Below are 26,435 nucleotides of genomic sequence, written 5' to 3'. Positions count from 1 at the left end.
ATACATGAACCGGCTGCTGGTCCACAACAAGGAGACCCTGTACGAGGCAATTGAACAGCGCCCACGCGGCAGCGCACCTCATCACTGTCGCCAACCACCAGTCCTGCATGGACGACCCCCACACATCTGGGGTGAGGAAGTGTCACGCCTTCCCGGAATGCATTTCTCCAAAGCCGATGGAAATTCACACAAAATCCATTGGAATTCCTGCCTTCCAACCCTGTGATGTCCTGTCTCTGGATTCACGGAGGCTTTGAGCATCCAGCACAGAAACAGGCCTTCAGCCCACCTAGTCCCTGCTAAACTCTTATTCTGCCTTGTCCCATTGACCGGCACCTGGACCACGCCCTCCGTACCCCTCCCATCCAGACTAGTGTTAAAATTGTACCCATTAACCATCACTTCACTGGCAGCTCGTTTGGCACTCTCCCATGCTCTGAGTGAAGGTTTTTTCCCTCTTGTTCCCTCTAAACATTTCACCTTCTCACCCCTTGATCCATGACCTGTAGTCCTAGTCTCACCCAATTTAAGTGAATAAAGCCTGCTTGCATTTACCCTATCTGTACACCCCATAATTTAGTATTTCTCTATCAAATCTCCCCTCATTTTTTTTGCACTCCAGGAATAAAGCCACAATCTTTTGACCTCTCCCTGTAATTACGGTTCTCAAGTCCTGGCAACATCCTTGTAAAATTTCCTCTGTACTCTTTCAATCATCTTGATGTCTGTCCTGTGGGCAGGTGACCAAAACTACACACAACATGTGTCGATACGCTAATGAGAAGGCAACCCTGGAACACAAATGTAACCCCCAGGTTCGGCCGGCAGAGTTAGTCTAGGGAAGACAGTCTCTGTCCCCGCTAAATGTGTGAAATCTGAGGTGCAAAACCTCCTTTTGGTCTGGATGCTGTGTGACGTTAACCCTGTTACAAATCAGTACCCCGAAATAACAGACAGTACACCATATGCAAGTAAACAATCCAGCTTTATCATTCATTTGACTAGAGGGTTAGGAAGAAAAACAAAAAGAAAAGGGCCGATCAGAGATTGGGAGGCGCGGTAGGGCTTATTCTGCGCTGTATCTCAATAAATAAATAAATTTATATACCTCTATAAGATCATCGCTCATTGTTCTGCATTACAGGGCACTTTGTGAAAATCTCAATCTGTTTAAATACTGCGCATTCGCTCTGCAACTGGGAGCAGTGTGTACTTTCTGAGTAGAAAATTGGGAGAAAATGGATCAGCTTTGAGCTAGAGGAGGTGCTGAAATTCATCATCGCATGCTGGCTCAAGCAATATTCCAGGCCAGCCAAAAGGTCGTTGAATATCATCAGTGATGCTGCAGTCATTATCCTGGTACTGTACCAGGGTCCGCTCACTGGCTGAGCTTACCACGAGTCCGGAGAGATCACCAACAACCTCCTGGAGGCCACAGTCTCCTGAATGCTCATCAGTGACGGGCTGACCATTTCCTTAACACTCGTTTCCTCTTCCCTCCAGGTGTCCTCGAGTTGAAGCAGTTGTGGAGAACTCAGCGAATGAGATGGTGAGTTTCCTCCACACCGTCCCATCACACACTCCTGGGGTCAGACGCAGAGTGAAGCTCCTTCCACACTGTCCCATCACACACTCCCAGGGTCAGACACAGAGTGAAGCTCCTTCCACACTGTCCCATCACACACTCCCAGGGTCAGACACAGAGTGAATCTCCCTCCACACCGTCCCATCACACACTCCCGGGGTCAGACACAGAGTGAATCTCCCTCCACACTATCCCATCACACACTCCCGGGGTCAGACACATGGTGAATCTCCCTCCACACTATCCCATCACACACTCCCGGGGTCAGACACAGAGTGAAGATCCCTCCACACCGTCCTATCACACACTCCCGGGGTCAGACACAGAGTGAATCTCCCTCCACACCGTCCCATCACACACTCCTGGGGTCAGACACAGAGTGAAGCTCCTTCCACACTGTCCCATCACACACTCCCAGGGTCAGACACAGAGTGAATCTCCATCCACACCGTTCCGTCACACACTCCTGGGGTCAGACACATGGTGAATCTCCCTCCACACTATCCCATCACACACTCCCAGGGTCAGACACAGAGTGAAGATCCCTCCACACCGTCCCATCACACACTCCCGGGGTCAGACACATGGTGAATCTCCCTCCACACTATCCCATCACACACTCCCAGGGTCAGACACAGAGTGAAACTCCCTCCACACCGTCCCATCACACACTCCCTGGGTGAGACACAGAGTGAATCTCCCTCCACACTGTCCCATCACACACTCCCGGGGTCAGACACAGAGTGAATCTCCCTCCACACTGTCCCATCACACACTCCCGGGGTCAGACACAGAGTGAATCTCCCTCCACACCGTCCCATCACACACTCCCAGGGTCAGAGACAGAGTGAAGCTCCCTCCACACCGTCCCATCACACACTGCCGGGGCCAGACACAGAGTGAAACTCCCTCCACATCATCCCATCACACACTCCCGGGGTCAGACACAGAGTGAAGCTCCCTCCACATCATCCCATCACACACTCTTGGGGTCAGACAGAGAGTGAAGCTCCCTCCACACAACATCTCAATTTGTGATTGTTCGATCTGTGACCTCGAGTTCAGGATGAATATCTTTGTCTCCACGAAGCAGTGGGGGTGGGAGAAGATGGGGCATTGCTGCAGTGTGGGGTGGTGAGGGTGAGATCTCAGGATAGCACTTCCTGGCTTCAGTTAATCCTGTCCTTTCCCAACTTCAGGACTCCCACTGCAGCCGACATCTGTTTCACTAAAGAACTGCACTCAGGGTTTTTCAGCCTGGGGAAATGTGTTCCTGTGTGCCGTGGTAAGTGTAAAGGAGCTGCATTCACATTAGTCAGGTCACAGGTTACTTGGGTGAGGGGTCAGTGAGGGAGCTGAATTAATGTCGGTGGGGATACAGTCAGTGACAGAGCGGCGGGGGAGAGGAGTCACTACGCTCTGTCCACCAGAGAAAGCAGGATCTCCCAGTGGCCACTCATTGTAATTCCACATCCCATTCCCATTCTGACATGTCTATCCACGGCCGCCTCTACTGTAAAGATGAAGCCACACTCAGGTTGGAGGAACAACACCTTATATTCCGTCTGGGTAGCCTCCAACCTGATGGCATGAACATCGACTTCTCTAACTTCCGCTAGGCCCCACCTCCCCCTCGTACCCCATCCATTATTTATTTTTATACACACATTCTTTTTCTCTCTCTTCTTTTTCTCCCTCTGCCCCTCTGACTATACCCCTTGTCCATCCTCTGGTTCCCCCCCACCCTCTCCCTTTCCCTTCTCCCTGGGCCTCCTGTCCCATGATCCTCTCGTATCCCTTTTACCAATCACCTGTCCAGCTCTTGGCTCCATCCCTCCCCCTCCTGTCTTCTCCTATCATTATGGATCTCCCCCTCCCCCTCCCACTTTCAAATCTCTTACTAGCTCTTCCTTCAGTTAGTCCTGACGAAGGGTCTTGGCCCGAAACGTCGACTGTACCTCTTCCTAGAGATGCTGCCTGGCCTGCTGTGTTCACCAGCAACTTTTATGTGTGTTGCTGAATTAATGTCAGTGGGGACACAGTCAGTGACACAGGACGCTGGGGGAGAGGGGCCTCTGAAGGACAGTGTAAGGGAGCTGGATTAACATCAGTGGGGATAGAGTCAGTGACAGGGCGCTATGAGAGAGGGGTCACTGAGGGACGGTGTGAGGGAGCTGGATACAGTCTGTGACAGAGGGTGATGTGGAGAGGGGTCACTGAGGGACGGTGTGAGGGAGCTGGATTTACATCAGTGGAGATACAGTCAGTGACACAAGGTGCTGGGGGAGAGGGGTCACTGAGGGACAGTGTGAGGGAGTTGGATTTACGTCAGTAGGGATACAGTCAGTGAGACAAGGTGCTGGGGGAGAGGGGTCACTGAGGGACAGTGTGAGGGAGCTGGATTAACGTCAGTGGGGATACAGTCAGTGACGGCGCTGGGGGAGAGGGGTCACTGAGGGATGGTGTGAGGGAGCTGGATTAACGTCAGTGGGGATACAGTCAGTGACACAGGACACGGCGCTGGGGGAGAGGGGTCACTAAGGGACGGTGTGAGGGAGCTGGATACGGTCACTGACAGAACACGGGGAGAGGGGTCGCTGATGGACGGTGCGAGGGAGCTGGATTAACGTCAGTGGGAATACAGTCAGTGACGGCGCTGGGGGAGAGGGGTCACTGAGGGACGGTGTGAGGGAGCTGGATTAACGTCAGTGGGAATACAGTCAGTGACACGGCGCTGGGGGAGAGGGGTCACTGAGGGATGGTGTGAGGGAGCTGGATTAACGTCAGTGGGAGTACATCAGTTGCCTGACCGGTCAGACTGTCCTGCTTTAACATCTGCCCTCCCTTCACACTGGTGTGTCCCATATAGGTGACGGTGTATACCAGAAGGGGATGGACTTCCTGCTTGAGAAGTTGAACCATGGTGACTGGGTGCACTTCTTTCCAGAAGGTGAGACCGGGACTTGTGAACCTGCTTCCTTTCCCCCACTTGTCGACAGTCCCAGCTCAAGATGCTTGTGTCATAGATCACTACAGCTCCGAAACAGACTGTTCGGCCCATCTGGACTGTGCCTACCTGTCATTCTGCTCAGTCTCATCAACCTGCACCCAGACCATAGTCATCCATAACCCTCCTGTCCATGTACTGATCCAAACCCACATCCATACCCCTCCTGTCCATGTACTGATCCAAACCCACATCCATAACCCTCCCATCCATGTACTGATCCAGACCCACATCCATACCCCTCCTGTCCATGTACTGATCCAAACCCACATCCATACCCTTCCCGTCCATGTACTGATCCAAACCCACATCCATAACCCTCCTGTCCATGTACTGATCCAAACCCACATCCATACCCCTCCCGTCCATGTACTGATCCAAACCCACATCCATACCCCTCCTGTCCATGTACTGATCCAAACCCACATCCACACCCCTCCCGTCCATGTACTGATCCAAACCCACATCCATAACCCTCCCATCCATGTACTGATCCAGACCCACATCCATACCCCTCCTGTCCATGTACTGATCCAAACCCACATCCATAACCCTCCCATCCATGTACTGATCCAAACCCACATCCATACCCCTCCCATCCATGTACTGATCCAGACCCACATCCATAACCCTCCCATCCATGTACTGATCCAAACCCACATCCACACCCCTCCCGTCCATGTACTGATCCAGACCCACATCCATAACCCTCCTGTCCATGTACTGATCCAAACCCACATCCACACCCCTCCCGTCCATGTACTGATCCAGACCCACATCCATAACCCTCCTGTCCATGTACTGATCCAAACCCACATCCATACCCCTCCCGTCCATGTACTGATCCAGACCCACATCCATACCCCTCCTGTCCATGTACTGATCCAGACCCACATCCACACCCCTCCCGTCCATGTACTGATCCAGACCCACATCCATAACCCTCCTGTCCATGAACTGATCCAGACCCACATCCATACCCCTCCTGTCCATGTACTGATCCAAACCCACATCCACACCCCTCCCGTCCATGTACTGATCCAAACCCACATCCATACCCCTCCCGTCCATGTACTGATCCAGACCCACATCCATACCCCTCCTGTCCATGTACTGATCCAAACCCACATCCATAACCCTCCTGTCCATGTACTGATCCAAACCCACATCCATACCCCTCCCGTCTATGTACTGATCCAGACCCACATCCATACCCCTCCCGTCCATGTACTGATCCAAACCCACATCCATAACCCTCCTGTCCATGTACTGATCCAAACCCACATCCACACCCCTCCCGTCCATGTACTGATCCAGACCCACATCCATACCCCTCCCGTCCGTGTACTGATCCAAACCCACATCCACACCCCTCCCGTCCATGTACTGATCCAAACCCACATCCATACCCCTCCCATCCATGTACTGATCCAAACCCACATCCACACCCCTCCTGTCCATGTACTGATCCAAACCCACATCCATACCCCTCCTGTCCATGTACTGATCCAAACCCACATCCATACCCCTCCCGTCCATGTACTGATCCAAACCCACATCCACACCCCTCCCGTCCATGTACTGATCCAGACCCACATCCATACCCCTCCCGTCCATGTACTGATCCAAACCCACATCCATACCCCTCCCGTCCATGTACTGATCCAAACCCACATCCATACCCCTCCTGTCCATGTACTGATCCAAACCCACATCCATACCCCTCCTGTCCATGTACTGATCCAAACCCACATCCACACCCCTCCCATCCATGTACTGATCCAAACCCACATCCATACCCCTCCTGTCCATGTACTGATCCAAACCCACATCCATACCCCTCCTGTCCATGTACTGATCCAGACCCACATCCATAACCCTCCCGTCCATGTACTGATCCAGACCCACATCCATAACCCTCCCATCCATGTACTGATCCAAACCCACATCCATAACCCCCCCATCCATGTACTGATCCAGACCCACATCCATAACCCTCCTGTCCATGTACTGATCCAAACCCACATCCATACCCCTCCCGTCCATGTACTGATCCAAACCCACATCCATACCCCTCCTGTCCATGTACTGATCCAAACCCACATCCATACCCCTCCTGTCCATGTACTGATCCAAACCCACATCCATACCCCTCCTGTCTATGTACTGATCCAGACCCACATCCATACCCCTCCCGTCCGTGTACTGATCCAAACCCACATCCATACCCCTCCTGTCCATGTACTGATCCAAACCCACATCCATAACCCTCCCGTCCATGTACTGATCCAAACCCACATCCATACCCCTCCTGTCCATGTACTGATCCAAACCCACATCCATAACCCTCCCATCCATGTACTGATCCAGACCCACATCCATACCCCTCCCGTCCACGTACTGATCCAGACCCACATCCATAACCCTCCCGTCCATGTACTGATCCAGACCCACATCCATACCCCTCCCGTCCATGTACTGATCCAAACCCACATCCACACCCCTCCTGTCCATGTACTGATCCAGACCCACATCCACACCCCTCCCGTCCATGTACTGATCCAGACCCACATCCATAACCCTCCCATCCATGTACTGATCCAAACCCACATCCATACACCTCCCGTCCATGTACTGATCCAGACCCACATCCATAACCCTCCTGTCCATGTACTGATCCAGACCCACATCCATACCCCTCCCGTCCATGTACTGATCCAAACCCACATCCACACCCCTCCTGTCCATGTACTGATCCAGACCCACATCCACACCCCTCCCGTCCATGTACTGATCCAAACCCACATCCACACCCCTCCTGTCCATGTACTGATCCAAACCCACATCCACACCCCTCCCGTCCATGTACTGATCCAAACCCACATCCATACCCCTCCCATCCATGTACTGATCCAAACCCACATCCATACCCCTCCTGTCCATGTACTGATCCAAACCCACATCCATAACCCTCCCGTCCATGTACTGATCCAAACCCACATCCATACCCCTCCCGTCCATGTACTGATCCAGACCCACATCCATACCCCTCCTGTCCATGTACTGATCCAGACCCACATCCACACCCCTCCCGTCCATGTACTGATCCAGACCCACATCCATACCCCTCCCGTCCATGTACTGATCCAAACCCACATCCATACCCCTCCTGTCCATGTACTGATCCAGACCCACATCCATAACCCTCCTGTCCATGTACTGATCCAAACCCACATCCATACCCCTCCTGTCCATGTACTGATCCAGACCCACATCCATACCCCTCCTGTCCATGTACTGATCCAAACCCACATCCATACCCCTCCCGTCCATGTACTGATCCAAACCCACATCCATACCCCTCCCGTCTATGTACTGATCCAAACCCACATCCATAACCCTCCTGTCCATGTACTGATCCAGACCCACATCCACACCCCTCCTGTCCATGTACTGATCCAAACCCACATCCACACCCCTCCCGTCCATGTACTGATCCAAACCCACATCCATAACCCTCCCGTCCATGTACTGATCCAGACCCACATCCATACCCCTCCTGTCCATGTACTGATCCAAACCCACATCCATAACCCTCCCGTCCATGTACTGATCCAAACCCACATCCATACCCCTCCCGTCTATGTACTGATCCAGACCCACATCCATACCCCTCCCGTCCATGTACTGATCCAAACCCACATCCATACCCCTCCTGTCCATGTACTGATCCAAACCCACATCCATAACCCTCCCATCCATGTACTGATCCAGACCCACATCCACACCCCTCCCGTCCATGTACTGATCCAGACCCACATCCATACCCCTCCCATCCATGTACTGATCCAGACCCACATCCATACCCCTCCCATCCATGTACTGATCCAAACCCACATCCACACCCCTCCTGTCCATGTACTGATCCAAACCCACATCCATACCCCTCCCGTCCATGTACTGATCCAAACCCACATCCATACCCCTCCTGTCCATGTACTGATCCAGACCCACATCCATAACCCTCCCATCCATGTACTGATCCAAACCCACATCCATACCCCTCCCGTCCATGTACTGATCCAAACCCACATCCATACCCCTCCCGTCCATGTACTGATCCAAACCCACATCCATACCCCTCCTGTCCATGTACTGATCCAGACCCACATCCATACCCCTCCCGTCCATGTACTGATCCAAACCCACATCCATACCCCTCCCATCCATGTACTGATCCAAACCCACATCCACACCCCTCCTGTCCATGTACTGATCCAGACCCACATCCATACCCCTCCCATCCATGTACTGATCCAAACCCACATCCATACCCCTCCCGTCCATGTACTGATCCAGACCCACATCCATACCCCTCCTGTCCATGTACTGATCCAGACCCACATCCATAACCCTCCCGTCCATGTACTGATCCAAACCCACATCCATACCCCTCCTGTCCATGTACTGATCCAGACCCACATCCATAACCCTCCCGTCCATGTACTGATCCAAACCCACATCCACACCCCTCCCGTCCATGTACTGATCCAAACCCACATCCATACCCCTCCCGTCCATGTACTGATCCAAACCCACATCCATACCCCTCCTGTCCATGTACTGATCCAGACCCACATCCATACCCCTCCTGTCCATGTACTGATCCAGACCCACATCCACACCCCTCCCGTCCATGTACTGATCCAGACCCACATCCATACCCCTCCCATGTATGTACTGATCCAAACCCACATCCATACCCCTCCCGTCCATGTACTGATCCAGACCCACATCCATACCCCTCCCGTCCATGTACTGATCCAAACCCACATCCATACCCCTCCCGTCCATGTACTGATCCAAACCCACATCCATACCCCTCCCGTCCATGTACTGATCCAGACCCACATCCATACCCCTCCTGTCCATGTACTGATCCAGACCCACATCCATACCCCTCCCGTCCATGTACTGATCCAAACCCACATCCATACCCCTCCCATGTATGTACTGATCCAAACCCACATCCATAACCCTCCCGTCCATGTACTGATCCAGACCCACATCCACACCCCTCCCGTCCATGTACTGATCCAAACCCACATCCATACCCCTCCTGTCCATGTACTGATCCAGACCCACATCCATACCCCTCCCGTCCATGTACTGATCCAAACCCACATCCATACCCCTCCCGTCCATGTACTGATCCAAACCCACATCCATACCCTTCCCGTCCATGTACTGATCCAGACCCACATCCATACCCCTCCCGTCCATGTACTGATCCAAACCCACATCCACACCCCTCCCGTCCATGTACTGATCCAGACCCACATCCATACCCCTCCCGTCCATGTACTGATCCAAACCCACATCCATACCCCTCCCGTCCATGTACTGATCCAAACCCACATCCATACCCCTCCCATGTATGTACTGATCCAGACCCACATCCACACCCCTCCCGTCCATGTACTGATCCAGACCCACATCCATACCCCTCCTGTCCATGTACTGATCCAAACCCACATCCATAACCCTCCCATCCATGTACTGATCCAAACCCACATCCATACCCCTCCCGTCCATGTACTGATCCAAACCCACATCCATAACCCTCCCATCCATGTACTGATCCAAACCCACATCCATACCCCTCCCGTCCATGTACTGATCCAAACCCACATCCATACCCCTCCCGTCCATATACTGATCCAGACCCACATCCATAACCCTCCTGTCCATGTACTGATCCAGACCCACATCCATACCCCTCCCATCCATGTACTGATCCAAACCCACATCCACACCCCTCCTGTCCATGTACTGATCCAAACCCACATCCATACCCCTCCTGTCCATGAACTGATCCAGACCCACATCCATACCCCTCCTGTCCATGTACTGATCCAAACCCACATCCATACCCCTCCTGTCCATGTACTGATCCAAACCCACATCCATACCCCTCCCGTCCATGTACTGATCCAAACCCACATCCATAACCCTCCTGTCCATGTACTGATCCAAACCCACATCCATACCCCTCCTGTCCATGTACTGATCCAGACCCACATCCATAACCCTCCCGTCCATGTACTGATCCAAACCCACATCCATACCCCTCCCGTCCATGTACTGATCCAAACCCACATCCATAACCCTCCCGTCCATGTACTGATCCAAACCCACATCCACACCCCTCCCGTCCATGTACTGATCCAAACCCACATCCATACCCCTCCCATGTATGTACTGATCCAAACCCACATCCATACCCCTCCCGTCCATGTACTGATCCAAACCCACATCCATAACCCTCCCGTCCATGTACTGATCCAAACCCACATCCACACCCCTCCCGTCCATGTACTGATCCAAACCCACATCCATAACCCTCCCATCCATGTACTGATCCAAACCCACATCCATACCCCTCCTGTCCATGTACTGATCCAGACCCACATCCATACCCCTCCCGTCCATGTACTGATCCAAACCCACATCCACACCCCTCCTGTCCATGTACTGATCCAAACCCACATCCACACCCCTCCTGTCCATGTACTGATCCAAACCCACATCCATACCCCTCCCGTCCATGTACTGATCCAAACCCACATCCATACCCCTCCCGTCCATGTACTGATCCAAACCCACATCCATAACCCTCCCGTCCATGTACTGATCCAAACCCACATCCATACCCCTCCCGTCCATGTACTGATCCAAACCCACATCCATACCCCTCCCATCCATGTACTGATCCAGACCCACATCCATACCCCTCCCGTCCATGTACTGATCCAGACCCACATCCATACCCCTCCTGTCCATGTACTGATCCAAACCCACATCCATACCCCTCCTGTCCATGTACTGATCCAAACCCACATCCACACCCCTCCCGTCTATGTACTGATCCAGACCCACATCCACACCCCTCCCATCCATGTACTGATCCAAACCCACATCCATACCCCTCCTGTCCATGTACTGATCCAAACCCACATCCATAACCCTCCCATCCATGTACTGATCCAGACCCACATCCATACCCCTCCTGTCCATGTACTGATCCAAACCCACATCCATAACCCTCCCGTCCATGTACTGATCCAAACCCACATCCATACACCTCCCGTCCATGTACTGATCCAAACCCACATCCATACCCCTCCCGTCCATGTACTGATCCAAACCCACATCCATACCCCTCCCATCCATGTACTGATCCAAACCCACATCCATACCCCTCCTGTCCATGTACTGATCCAAACCCACATCCATAACCCCCCCATCCATGTACTGATCCAAACCCACATCCATACCCCTCCTGTCCATGTACTGATCCAAACCCACATCCATACCCCTCCTGTCCATGTACTGATCCAAACCCACATCCATACCCCTCCCATCCATGTACTGATCCAAACCCACATCCATAACCCTCCCATCCATGTACTGATCCAAACCCACATCCATACCCCTCCCGTCCATGTACTGATCCAGACCCACATCCACACCCCTCCCGTCCATGTACTGATCCAGACCCACATCCACACCCCTCCTGTCCATGAACTGATCCAGACCCACATCCATAACCCCCCCATCCATGTACTGATCCAAACCCACATCCATACCCCTCCTGTCCATGTACTGATCCAGACCCACATCCATACCCCTCCTGTCCATGTACTGATCCAAACCCACATCCATACCCCTCCCGTCCATGTACTGATCCAGACCCACATCCACACCCCTCCTGTCCATGAACTGATCCAGACCCACATCCATACCCCTCCTGTCCATGTACTGATCCAGACCCACATCCATACCCCTCCTGTCCATGTACTGATCCAGACCCACATCCATACCCCTCCCGTCCATGTACTGATCCAGACCCACATCCATACCCCTCCTGTCCATGTACTGATCCAAACCCACATCCATACCCCTCCTGTCCATGTACTGATCCAAACCCACATCCATACCCCTCCTGTCCATGTACTGATCCAGACCCACATCCATACCCCTCCCGTCCATGTACTGATCCAAACCCACATCCACACCCCTCCTGTCCATGTACTGATCCAAACCCACATCCATACCCCTCCCGTCCATGTACTGATCCAGACCCACATCCATAACCCTCCCATCCATGTACTGATCCAGACCCACATCCACACCCCTCCCGTCCATGTACTGATCCAAACCCACATCCACACCCCTCCCATCCATGTACTGATCCAGACCCACATCCACACCCCTCCCGTCCATGTACTGATCCAAACCCACATCCATACACCTCCCGTCCATGTACTGATCCAAACCCACATCCATACCCCTCCCATCCATGTACTGATCCAGACCCACATCCACACCCCTCCCGTCCATGTACTGATCCAAACCCACATCCATACCCCTCCCGTCCATGTACTGATCCAGACCCACATCCATACCCCTCCTGTCCATGTACTGATCCAGACCCACATCCATAACCCTCCCGTCCATGTACTGATCCAGACCCACATCCACACCCCTCCCGTCCATGTACTGATCCAAACCCACATCCATAACCCTCCCGTCCATGTACTGATCCAGACCCACATCCACACCCCTCCCGTCCATGTACTGATCCAAACCCACATCCATACCCCTCCCGTCCATGTACTGATCCAAACCCACATCCATAACCCTCCCATCCATGTACTGATCCAGACCCACATCCACACCCCTCCCGTCCATGTACTGATCCAAACCCACATCCATACCCCTCCCGTCCATGTACTGATCCAAACCCACATCCATAACCCTCCCATCCATGTACTGATCCAAACCCACATCCATAACCCTCCCATCCATGTACTGATCCAAACCCACATCCATACCCCTCCCGTCCATGTACTGATCCAAACCCACATCCATACCCCTCCTGTCCATGTACTGATCCAAACCCACATCCATACCCCTCCTGTCCATGTACTGATCCAGACCCACATCCATAACCCTCCCGTCCATGTACTGATCCAAACCCACATCCATACCCCTCCTGTCCATGTACTGATCCAGACCCACATCCATAACCCTCCCGTCCATGTACTGATCCAAACCCACATCCATACCCCTCCCGTCCATGTACTGATCCAAACCCACATCCATACCCCTCCCGTCCATGAACTGATCCAGACCCACATCCATAACCCTCCCATCCATGTACTGATCCAAACCCACATCCATACCCCTCCCGTCCATGTACTGATCCAAACCCACATCCATACCCCTCCCATCCATGTACTGATCCAAACCCACATCCATAACCCTCCCGTCCATGTACTGATCCAAACCCACATCCATACCCCTCCTGTCCATGTACTGATCCAAACCCACATCCATACCCCTCCTGTCCATGTACTGATCCAAACCCACATCCATACCCTTCCCGTCCATGTACTGATCCAGACCCACATCCATACCCTTCCCGTCCATGTACTGATCCAAACCCACATCCATACCCTTCCCGTCCATGTACTGATCCAGACCCACATCCATACCCCTCCCGTCCATGTACTGATCCAGACCCACATCCATACCCCTCCCGTCCATGTACTGATCCAAATCCACATCCATACCCCTCCTGTCCATGTACTGATCCAAACCCACATCCATACCCCTCCTGTCCATGTACTGATCCAAACCCACATCCATACCCCTCCTGTCCATGTACTGATCCAAACCCACATCCACACCCCTCCCGTCCATGTACTGATCCAGACCCACATCCACACCCCTCCCGTCCATGTACTGATCCAGACCCACATCCATACCCCTCCCATCCATGTACTGATCCAGACCCACATCCATACCCCTCCTGTCCATGTACTGATCCAGACCCACATCCATACCCCTCCCGTCCATGTACTGATCCAAACCCACATCCATAACCCTCCCGTCCATGTACTGATCCAAACCCACATCCATACCCCTCCCGTCCATGTACTGATCCAAACCCACATCCATACCCCTCCTGTCCATGTACTGATCCAAACCCACATCCATACCCCTCCCGTCCATGTACTGATCCAGACCCACATCCATACCCCTCCCGTCCATGTACTGATCCAGACCCACATCCATAACCCTCCCATCCATGTACTGATCCAAACCCACATCCATACCCCTCCTGTCCATGTACTGATCCAAACCCACATCCATAACCCTCCCATGTATGTACTGATCCAAACCCACATCCATACCCCTCCCGTCCATGTACTGATCCAAACCCACATCCATACCCCTCCTGTCCATGTACTGATCCAAACCCACATCCATACCCCTCCCGTCCATGTACTGATCCAAACCCACATCCATACCCCTCCTGTCCATGTACTGATCCAGACCCACATCCATACCCCTCCTGTCCATGAACTGATCCAGACCCACATCCATAACCCTCCCGTCCGTGTACTTATCTGAACCTTTGTCAACTGTTAAGATTGAACTCACATCCACCACTTCTGCTGGCTGCTCATTCCACCCTCTGAGTGAAGAATTTCCTTTTTTATTAGATCCAAAAGTGTTCCTGAAAACACAGTTCTGTCACCTGCCACGTCCCGTTCTGTAATAGGAGATCCAGTATCGCACGTTCTCCTGCACGTTCCAAGTAAATTTATTACACGTCACCGTGTGAACCCTGAAGCTCATTTTTGTGCAACAAATCCATAATGGAATAATAACCATAACAGAATCAATGAAAGACCGCAGGTATTGAACCAGCGTGCAAAAGACAATGAACTGTGCAAATACAAAAGAAGGAAGAAATAATAATAATAAGTAAATAAGCAATAAATATCGAGGACATGAGATAAAGAGTCCTTCAAAGTGAATCCATAGGTTGTGGGAACATTTCAGTTGAGAGGGCAAGTGAAGATATCTCCTTTGCTTCAGGAGCCTGATGGTTGGGGGAGGGGTAATAAATTGGTGTGAGTTCTGAGGCTCCTGTACCTTCATGATGTCAGGGGCGAGAAGAGAGCGTCACCTGGGTGATGTGGTTCTTGATTGTGGACAGCTTGGTAGATGTGCTCAATCGTGGGAAGGGCTTTACCCATGATGGACTGGGAGGATTTTCCATTCAGGGGCCGCAATGCAACCGGTTAATATACTCTCCACCCAGCATCGATAGAAATTCGTCAAAGTTTTAAATGTTGTGCTGAATCTCAACAAACTTCTGAAGAAGTAGAGGCTTCTTGTTAGTTTCACTTAAGTACTTGGCCCTGGACCGATTCTCTGAAAATGATAACATCAGGAATTTCAGAATTAAGTTATTATCACTGGTATGTTTCGTGAAATTTGTTAACTTAACAGCTGCAGTACAAAACAATGCAGAAGTTGGCCAAAGTCAACTGGAAGGAGCTGCCGGCAGAGATGTCAGCAGAGCAGCAATGGCGTGCATTTCTGGGAAAAATGAGGAAGGTGCAGGGCATATATCTTCCAAAAATGAAGAAATACTTAAATGGTAAAATAGTACGACCATGGCTGACAAGGAAGTCAAAGCTATTGTAAAACCAAAAAGAAAGGGCATTGGTGCACAGCAAAAATTGGGAAGTTTTTAAAAACCTACAGAGAGCAATTAAAAAAATCATTAGAAGGGAAAAGATGAAATATGAAAGCAGGCTAGCAAAAAATATCAAAGTGAATAGTAAAATTTTTTCCAAGTCTGTTAGAAATAAAAGAAATGAGAATGGATATAGGACTGTTAGAAAATGAGGCAGGAGAAATAATAGTGGGGGACCAGGAGATGGCTGATGAATTAAATGAGTATTTTGCATCAGTCTTCACTGTGGAAGACACTAGCAGTGTGCCTGATGTTGTCGTGTGTGGAGGAAGAGAAGTGGGTGCAGTTACTATCACAAGAGAGAAGGTGCTCAAAACGCTGAAAACTAAGGGTACTTAACTCACCTGGACCAGATGAACTGCACCCTAGGGTTCTAAAAGAGTAGCATTAGAGATTGTGGCATTAGAAATGATTTTTCAAAAATCATTGGACTCTGGCATGGTGCCAGAGGACTGGAAAATTGCAAATGACACTCCACTCTTTAAGAAAAGGAGGAAGACAGCAGAAATTATAGACCAGTTAGCCTGACCTCAGTGGCTGGGAAGATGTTTGAGTCAATTGTTAAGGATGAGGTGATGGAGTACTTGGTGACACAGTACAAGGCAGGACAAAGTCAGCATGGTTTCCTTCAGGGAAAATCCTGCCTGACAAACCTGTTGGAGTTCTTTGAGGATATTACAGTAGGATAGATAAAGGGGATACAGTGGATGTTGTATATTTGGAATTTAAGAAGGCCTTACCAAGTTAAGAGCCCATGGTATTACAGGAAAGTTGCTAACATGGTTAGAGCATTGGTTGATTGGTAGGAGGCAGCAAGCAGGAATAAAAGGATCCTTTTCTGGTTGGCTGCCAGTAACTAGTGGTGTTCCGCAGGGGTCGGTATTGGGATCACGTCTTTTTATGCTGTATAAAAATGATTTAGATGATGGAATAGATGGCTTTGTTGCCAAGTTTGCAAATGATACGAAGATTGGTGGAGGGGCAGGTAGTGTTGAGGAAACAGGTAGGATGCAGAAGGACTTAGACAGATTAGGAGAATGGGCAAAAAAGTGGCAAATGAAATGTTGGAAAATGTATGATCATGAACTTTGGTAGTAGAAATAAATGTGTGGACTATTTTCTAAAAGGGGAGAAAATCCAGGAATCTGAGATTCATTGGGACTTCGGAGTCCTTGTGCAGAACACTCTGATGTTAACTTGCACATCGAGTCGGTGGTGAGGAAGGCAAATGCCATGTTAGCATTCATTTCAAGAGGTCTGGAATACAAGAGCAAGGATGTGATGCTGAGGATCTATAAGGCTCTGGTGAGGCCTCACCTTGGGTATTGTGAACAGTTTTGTGCCCCTCATCTTAGAAAAGATGTGCTGGCATTGGAGAGGAGGTTCACAGGGATGATTCCGGGAATTAAAGGGTTATCATACGGCAAACGTTTGATGGCTCTGGGTCTGTACTCACTGGGATTCAGAAGGTTGAGGGGGACCTCATTGAAACCTTTCAAATGTTGAAAGGCCTAGACATAGATGTGGAAAGGATGTTTCCCATGGGGGGGGATTCTCGGACAAGAGGGCACAGCCTCAGGACAGAGGGGCACCCTTTCAAAACAGATGCGGAGAAATTTCTTTAGCCAAAGGGTGGTGAATTTGTGGTATTTGTTGCCACATGCAGATATGGAGGCCAGGTCATTGGGTGTATTTAAGGCAGAGATTAATAGGTTCTTGATTGGACATGGCATCAAAGGTTACGGGGAGGAGGCCGGGAACTGGGGTTGAGGAGGTGAATATAAAATAAAAGTGAGGTAGTGTTTATGGGTTCAATGTCCATTTAGGAATCGTATGCCAGAGGGGAAGGCACTGTTCGTGAATCGCTGTGTGTGTCTTTAGGCTTCTGTACCTCCTTCCTGACAGTAACAATGAGAAGAAAACGTGCCCTGGGTGATGGGGGTCCTTGATAATGGACGTCTCCTTTCTAAAGAACCACTCCTTGAAGATGTCTTGGATATTACAGAGTTGGAGCAGACTAATTTTACAGCCTTCTGTAGCTGATCCTCCAATGAGGAATGGCTCATGGACCTCTGGTTTCCTCCTGCCGAAGTCAATAATCAGCTTCTTGGACTTGCTGGCATTGAGTGAGAGGTGGGTGCTGGGACACCACTCAGCCAGATGATTATGGAATTGGACCTGTGCTTAGCCTCACAGTCACAAGTGTAAAGTGAGTGGAGCAGGGGGCCAAACACACAGCCTGATGGTTCACCTACGCTGATAGTAATTGTGGAGGAGATGTTGCCAATCTGAACGGAGATCTGCAAGTGAGGAAATCAAACTGATACGGCGGTTAAGGAGGAGTTGGCCTTCTTCATTCGGGCTCTGAGTTCAAGAGCGGTGAGGTAATATTGCAGCTCTGTAAAACCCTGGTTAGTGCAGACGGCGTATTCTGTTCAGTTCTGGTCACCTCGTTATAGGAAGGATGTTGAAGCTTTAGAGAGGGTGCGGAGGAGATTTACCTGGATGCTGCCTGTCTTAGGAGGACCGGTTGAGTGAGCTAGAGCTTTTCTCTTTGGAGCAAAGGAGGATGAGAGGTGACTTGATAGGGATGTACAAGATGGTAAGAGGCAGAGATAGTGGACAGCTAGAGACTTTTTTCCCTGCGTGGAAATGGCTAATTCAAGGAGGTTATAATTTTAAGGTGATGGGAGGAGAGTATAGGGGATTTTTTCCACGGAGTGCATGGTGGGTGTGTGGAACGTTCTGCCAGGGCTGGTGGTGGAGGCTGATATATTAGGGACATTTAAGAGACTCTTAGGAAAGGCATGTAGATGATAGAAAGATGAAGGGTTATGTGGGAGGGAAGGGTTAGATTGATCTCTGAGAAGTCTGAAAGTCGGCACAACACAGTTAGTGTTTAACTGAGAACATTAACCCTACACACTCAACCTGTGAGGGGTGGAGCTGTCATCCTCCGGGCCTCTACACAGCCGAGCTGATGGGTCAGGGGGTTTGCCTCCACTCCCTCGTTTGTAATTCTGTTATGTCTTCATTCCAGGGAAGGTAAACATGACGCAGGAATTCATGAGACTCAAGTGGGGTGAGTACCCTCCTATCAGGGGTGTTCATTCTATCCCCTCCCCATTCTGTGTGCGTGAGAGAGAGACGCGGGGTCGGGGCAGTGACACACTGACCAGCTGTGACTCATTCAGGACTCTCACTGTATTTCTTCCCAGGAATCGGTAGGCTCATTTCCGAGTGCTCCCTGAGTCCCATTATCCTCCCGCTCTGGCATGTTGGTGAGTACCAGGTGCACGAGAGGGTTGGGTGGTGGGTGGGGACTGGGCATTCCTCACCCTCCTGCAGTCCACAAGACCATAAGGAGCAGGATTGGGCCATTCATCCCATTGAGTCTGCTGCACCAGTCCATCCTTCGATCTGAATCCCATTCTCCTGCCGCCTTCCCATAATCTGTGACACCCTGACTGTGAATTTATCCACCTCCGCTTTAAATGTTACCAATGACTTGAGTTCCACAGTGGTTTGCAGCAACGAATTTCACAGATCACCACCCGCTGGCGAAAGGAATTGCTCCTTATCTCTGTTCTAAAGGGACATCACTGTTTTCTGAGGCTGTGCACTCCTGTCCAAGGCTCACCTGCTGCAGGAAACATCCTCTCCACATCCACTCTGTTTCAGTATTCGTTTAGTCTCAATGAAGTCCCACCTCATTCTTCTAAATTCCAGGAGTTCAGGCCCAGAGTCATCAAACGCTCCTCATATGTTAACCCTTTAATTCCCAGGGTCCTGTTGACGGTGGGTCTCGGCGGGGTCTAGGCATGGTGTGTGTACTCACTCAGTCTCCTACGCACACACTTCACACCCGCTTGGGTACGTAACTTGGCACAGAATACAGTTCAGTGCAGAGTGACACATTTTGCAAAGCTAAGGTAAGATTTAGTGAATGGAGGCACGAGAGGCTGCAGATGCTGAAATCCAGAGCAGCACGCACAAAATGCTGGAGGAACTCAGCGGGTCAGGTAACCTCTGTGGAAGTGAACGAACAGTGGATGTTTCTGGCCTTTCTTCAGGACTGAAAAGGAAGGGGGAAGATGTCAGCGTTAAAAGGTGGTGGGAGGGGAAGGAGGCTAGCTGAACGATGATAGGTGAAGCCGGAGGGTGGGAAAGGTAAAGGGCCAGAGATGAAAGAATCTGATAGGAGAGGAGAGTAAACCATAGGAGAAAGAGAAGAAGGAGGGGCAGTGGGGTAGGTGATAGGCAGGTGAGGAGAAGAGGTGAGAGGCTAGAGTGGGGAATATAAGAAGAGGGAAGGGGGTACTTGTAGTCAAAGTCAAGAATGATGAGTTCGGAGAAGGACATAAAGATACGGAAGGCGCTGGCGTGGAGGGCTATGAATGACATGAAGGAAATCTGGAAGTCGAACCTGACAAGAGGGCTTAAAATGAGGATTTTCATAGCAGTCATGGAGTCCATTCTCACGTACGGATGTGAGACATGGACACTCACCAAGACTATGGGAAAGTCTCTAGATGGTTGCTATACACAAATGCTCCAGATGCCTATTGATGTGATTTGGCAACAGCACATGACGAACGTCGAGCTCTATAACAACCTACAGATGCTCTCCACTAAAATCGAGGTGAGAAGACTGCAACTAGCAGGGCACTGTCTACGCCACCCCGAGCTACCTGCCAGCCTAGTCATCAAATGGGAGCCCAAGCACGGGAGGATGAACCCTGGGTGCCCTCCCAAGACTATGGTCAACACTCTCCTAGAAGACAGCGGCATGGCTAATGTAGATGAACTGAACACACTGATAAGGGAGAGGGAGAAGTGGAGAGTCCGTCATCGTGCCCGACGCCGGCCCCCTAGGCCTGAGTCGACGTAGTAGTAGTAGGAGGAGGGGGAGGGGAAAAATACTGGAAGGAGAAGTCGATGCTCATGCCATCAGGTTGACGTTTTGAGGTTTTGCTAAAAAGAATTGACAATGTTTCAAGTCAAAACTAGGCTGAAAAATGGCTGATAAAATGCTGGAGGAACTCGGCAGGTCAGGCAGCACCTGTAGAAGTGAGTCCATGTTTCGGCCTGTGATGGTTCCTCAGGATCGGAAAGGAAGGGGACTGAAGGAAGAACAAGGTTGGACGAGGGGGGGAGTACAAGGTGGCAGGTGAGGGGGAAGGTGGGTGGGGTTCAGGGGATGAAGTGGTTGAAAGAGGGAAAGGGCTGGAGAAGTAGTTTGGACAGGTATATGGTTGGGAGGATTCTGGATGACTATGGTCCAGATGCAGGTCCTCCAGGCAGAAGATGAGATTGGGGTGGACTAGATGGGCCAAAGGGCTTGCTTCTGTGCTGTACTGCTCTGCGACACTCTAACTGTGCACAGATGCGGCTTGACTCACTGTGCTCCTCCAGCAGATTGTTTGTGTGGTGAATGACGGGACCCTGGGGAATGTGGTAGATCAGCAAGATCGCGAGCTGCTGGTACAGTTTCCTGAGAGCGGCAACACATGATGGTGAAGATGTCGTTCGTCTCACAGACCTTCAGGGCATTGTGTCATCTTACTGTACAAGGGGTTAGTGCGAGAGTATTGGGAGTATTGTGTACAGTTCTATATGGCCAGCGATAGAACTGGAGAGCGTGCAGAAATGCTTCACAAGGAAGCCATTCTGGCTTCTTCCCCCTTCCTTTCCAGTCCTAATGAAAGGTCTCAGCCCAGAACATCGACTGTTTATGCCCCTTCAAAAGGAGGGAACATCGACTCAGACCATGAGAGGCCCGCGTCAGGCATTTTCATGCCTTACAAGGCGCAGATTGGAAGTCTGTGTGGGGCGCCATTCCTCGCACAGACACTAGAGCAATGTGTGGTTAAGTGCCTTGCTCAAGGGCACAAACACGCTGCCACAGCTGAGGCTCGAACTAGCGACCTTCAGATCACTAGATGAACACCTTAACCACTTGGCCACTCCCCTTCAAAGATGCGACCTGACCTGACCTGCTGATATTGTGTGCATTGCTCTGGGTTTCCAGCATCTGCAGATCCTCTCGTGTCACAAGGACGTTGCCAGGAATCGAGGGCTTGAGTAGTAAGGAGAGGCTGGATAGGTTTTCCCTGTGAAGGAGGGCACAGGTTTAAGGTGAGGGGAGAATTAAAGGGATTTGAGGGGAACTTGTCCACGTCGGTTTATGGCCAGAGGGAACAGTAGAGACAGGTACAACTAAACTGGTCAGATAACAGTGTGATAGAAGCTGTACTTGAGCCTGGTGGGATGTGCTTTCAGGGGAGAAGAGATAGTGCCTGGGGTGGGTGGGGTCTTTGATTCTGCTGGCTGCTTTGCAGGAGGTGTGTAGACAGAGTCTATGTGTGTCAATTACGTTTAAGAACAATTTGGACAGATGAGATTAGATTGGCTTTATTTGTCACACTTACATCGAAACATACAGTGAAGTGTGTCGTTTGCATCAAATCAAATGAGCAAAGATTTGCTGAGAGTCACCATGTTTCCAGTGCCACGTCCACAACTGACTGACCCTGACTGTGGGAGGAAAGCGGAGCACATGGTGTTGGGGAGAGTGGCAGGAACTGAACCCGGATCTTACAACGGGCGCTGTAATATCATTGTACTACTCACTACGCTACTGTGCCAAGGTAGATATAGGGGTACGCAAGGTTTAGACCAGGCGTTCCCAACATTTTTTATGCCATGGACCTACACCGTTAAATTGGGGACCCCTGGTCTAGAGGGATATTTGCTTACTGGCACTAGCTTAGAAAGACAGCTTGGTCGGTATGGCCGAATTTTCTATGCTGATGCTCTTGTGAACAGTAACATGTAGACGCTACCTCTCCACACACACAGACCAGAGCCAAATGCATTCTGTTGGAAAAAAAACTCCCCCATTCCCTTTCCCCTGTATTCCAGACAGCCTTGGAATCTTGTCCACCTCTGTCAGGTCCTTTCCCGCTCTGCGCCAGGGAGAACAAGTCTAGTAAACACAGACTAATCTGCAGATGCTGGGGTCAAAGCAACACTCACAACATGCTGGAGGAACTCAGCAGGTCGGGCAGCATCCGTGGAAAAGGTTGGTCTGACGAAGGGTTCCGGTCCGAAACGTCGACCGATCTTTTCCACAGATGCTGCCCGACCTGCTGAGTTCCTCCAGCGTGTTGTGAGAGAACAAGTCTAGTCTCTCCTGTTTCTTCTTTTCACTGAAAGGCCTGGACAGAGCAGTGAGGATGTTTCCTATAGCGAGGGAGTCTAGGACCAGAGGACACAGCCTTAATAGAGAGACATACCTTTTGAACAGGGATGAGAATTTCTTTGGAGGGTGGTGAATCTGTGGAATTCATTACCACAGACAGCTGTGGAGATCAAGTCATGGGATATATTTAAACCAGAGGGTGATAGGCTTTCGATTAGTCTTGGTGTCAAAGGTTAGGTGGAGGAGGCAGGAGAATAGGTTTGAGAGGGATAAATCAGCCCTGATGGAGCAGACTCAATAGCTGAAAGCCTAACTCTGCTCCTCCGACTTATGGGGGACGAGGTGAGTGTGCCTGTCCGATCCTGGTCAGCCGAACCGTGGCAGCAGAGTGGGGGACGAGGTGAGTGTGCCTGTCCGATCCTGGTCAGCCGAACCGTGGCAGCAGAGTGGGGGACGAGGTGAGTGTGCCTGTCCGATCCTGGTCAGCTGAACCGTGGCAGCAGAGTGGGGGACGAGGTGAGTGTGCCTGTCCGATCCTGGTCAGCCGAACCGTGGCAGCAGAGTGGGGGACGAGGTGAGTGTGCCTGTCCGATCCTGGTCAGCCGAACCGTGGCAGCAGAGTGGGGGAGGGGGTGTGGATGGAGTAGGAGGAATGAAGGGGAGGCTGTGGGGGCTGAGGGGGTGGGGTTTGAGGATGGGGTGAGGGTGGAGGGAGAGAGTAGGAGGCACGAAGGGATGAAGGGGGTGTGAGGGCAGGGGAGAGGGGCGTGGGCTGAGGGGGTGGGGTTTGAAGGCAGAGGTGTGTGAGGGTGGAGGGGAGTGAGTAGGAGGGATGAAGGGGTGTGAGGGCTGGGGAGGGGGCTGAGGGCTCAGGGAAGGGGATATGAGGACAGAGGGGTGTGTGAGAGTGGAGGGGAGTGAGTAGAAAGGAGAAAGGGGGGGTGTGGGACTCACTCTGATCTGACAGCATCTGGTGTCTGCCCCCTCAGGCCTGTGTGACGTGCTCCCCAACAAGCCCCCGTACTACCCCCGCATCGGGAAGGTGAGTCTCTCCCCTCCACCCTTCCTCCGTTCCCCGTTCCGCCCTTCTCCCTCCCTTTACTCTCCCTGAGGGCAGGTGGGTAGAAATGGTAGGGGATGTGGATGGGAATGTGAGGGTAGGGGAGGGTGAGCAGGAGGAGGAGAGGAACAAGGGTGAGGGGTGGAGATGGACTCGAGGGTGGGGGGAGGGAGGAATAGGACTGAGGGGACATCCCCTGGGGAAGCTCCATCGAGGGGTGGGGAACAGGGTACACTGATATGCCCGCATGTTCTCACATACACAACCCTTGTGCGTGCACGTACACACTTGTACGCAGGCCCGCCTGCACTCTCCACATATGTTGACACGTGTACCATTTCACAGGTTCCTGCAAACCCATGGTGTCTAGGTGGAGGGGCTGCTGGGAGCATTTAAAATCTGACAATCACAGACCGGCTCCTTGGGGGGAGGGGGACGGGTGGTCTCTTGCCTCCCCCGGGGTCTGATGCTCCTTCATCTGGTCTCCGCAGAGAATCACTGTCTACATCGGGAGACCCTTCACACTTGAACGGATGGTGCAACAGCTGAGGGCCGAGAACCGGACCCCGGTGAGTATCACCATGGGGTAAGCCCTTTCGGCTGGTGGTGGTGACCAAAACACCCTCCCTTCCCCCCTCTCTCCGTTACCCCGTTTATCCTGGCCCCTCTCCCTCCACCTCTCCCCATCCCTGCCACTCCCTCCCCCCCCCCCCACACTTCAACACTCTTTCCTACTCGTCGCCACCCACCCTTCGTCTATTCTCTGGGAGGCTGAGTGGCCTAACAAGGGCCTGAACCTCTGTCCCACCGGCCCCCGCACCCCGGCCGCATGGAACAGCCTCAATTGTCTGAACCCCCCCCCCCCCACCGTTGCCCCTGCCCTCATGTGGTTCTTTCTCTCTGCCCCTCCCAGGTGGAGATGCGCAAAGCCCTGACGGACTTCATCCAGGACGAGATGTGGAAGCTGAAGGCACTAGCTGAGGCGACGCACCAACGTTATCACCAGCCGCGGCAGCCCTGAATGGAGAGCGGTCAGAGGCCACTCAGCAGTCCAGCGCCACTACCGGACATGCCCTGAACAGAGAGGGGCAGAGAGAGCTTCCAGCTGCCAGTCCGGTCCGGTCCGGTCCTTCCCTGGCCTTTGGGTGCTCTGTAGGGAATGTGCGGTGGGATATCCGGGTCATCGGCTTAGCCCTGGGCCACAGCCCCATTGCTAACGGTTTCTGGTGGGCGCTAACCCACACACCCCTTCCCCCGGTCACTGATGGATCCTACCCTGTGAGGTCACCCCTCCTCCCAGTGATGTCACTCACATTGGTTAGTGACATCACATCTCCCTGACTTCTGTCAGTGAGGCCAAGCTCCTCCCAGTGATGTCACCTGCACACTATTCCTGCCCCTCTCTTAACCATTCTTGTCCCCTCCCACAGATGCAAGCCCTTTTCAGCATCGTCCCTCAGGACCCAGGTCCCACCCCCCTCCCTTACCGGCTCCTGTGGTTCTACTCCTCTGGCTGCAGGTCGTGCCCATCGTGACCGAGGGGCTACCCTCAATTCCAGTGGTCCCACCCCTCGGCTCCTTTGACCCCTGCACTCAGGACCCAGGTCCTGCCCCTCAGTTCCTTTGACCCCTGCACTCAGGACCCACCAATGGTCCCACCCCTCAACTCCTTTGACCCCTGTGCTCAGGACCCAGGTCCTGCCCTCTGTTCCTTTGACCCCGCCACGCAGAATGCAGGTCCCAACCCTTCGGCTCTGTGGCCTTGCCTGCCACAATCCAGGTCCAGCCCCTTGGTTTTGAGGCTCTGCTCCTCAGGACCCACGTCCTGTCCCTCGGCCTTGTTGAGGGCTGCCAGGCCTGCAGGAAGGGTTCAAGGGGTTTGACACAAAGATTACGCCAGTAACAATGTCCTGTACTCGTGTATGTTAATCGAAATACACAACTCCGTATCTTTTAAAA

The 26,435-nt window shown here is 51.9% G+C and overlaps 1 protein-coding gene across 1 annotated transcript; it reads left to right on the top strand.

Annotated features, from left to right (window-relative positions):
* On the top strand, positions 1–26,435 carry tafazzin (tafazzin, phospholipid-lysophospholipid transacylase). The gene is given in 11 exon segments (XM_072246405.1): positions 1–76; positions 78–116; positions 119–131; positions 1,504–1,549; positions 2,785–2,870; positions 4,455–4,535; positions 19,253–19,294; positions 19,431–19,493; positions 24,406–24,458; positions 24,968–25,045; positions 25,390–26,435. Coding segments are annotated over 11 exon segments (681 nt in total). The 5' UTR covers positions 1–4; the 3' UTR covers positions 25,498–26,435.

This window comes from Mobula birostris, chromosome 29, assembly GCF_030028105.1.
Source record: "Mobula birostris isolate sMobBir1 chromosome 29, sMobBir1.hap1, whole genome shotgun sequence".
Taxonomy (NCBI): domain Eukaryota; kingdom Metazoa; phylum Chordata; class Chondrichthyes; order Myliobatiformes; family Myliobatidae; genus Mobula; species Mobula birostris.
Note: the sequence above shows the minus strand (reverse complement) of the source record. Positions and strands in the feature narration are given on the sequence as shown.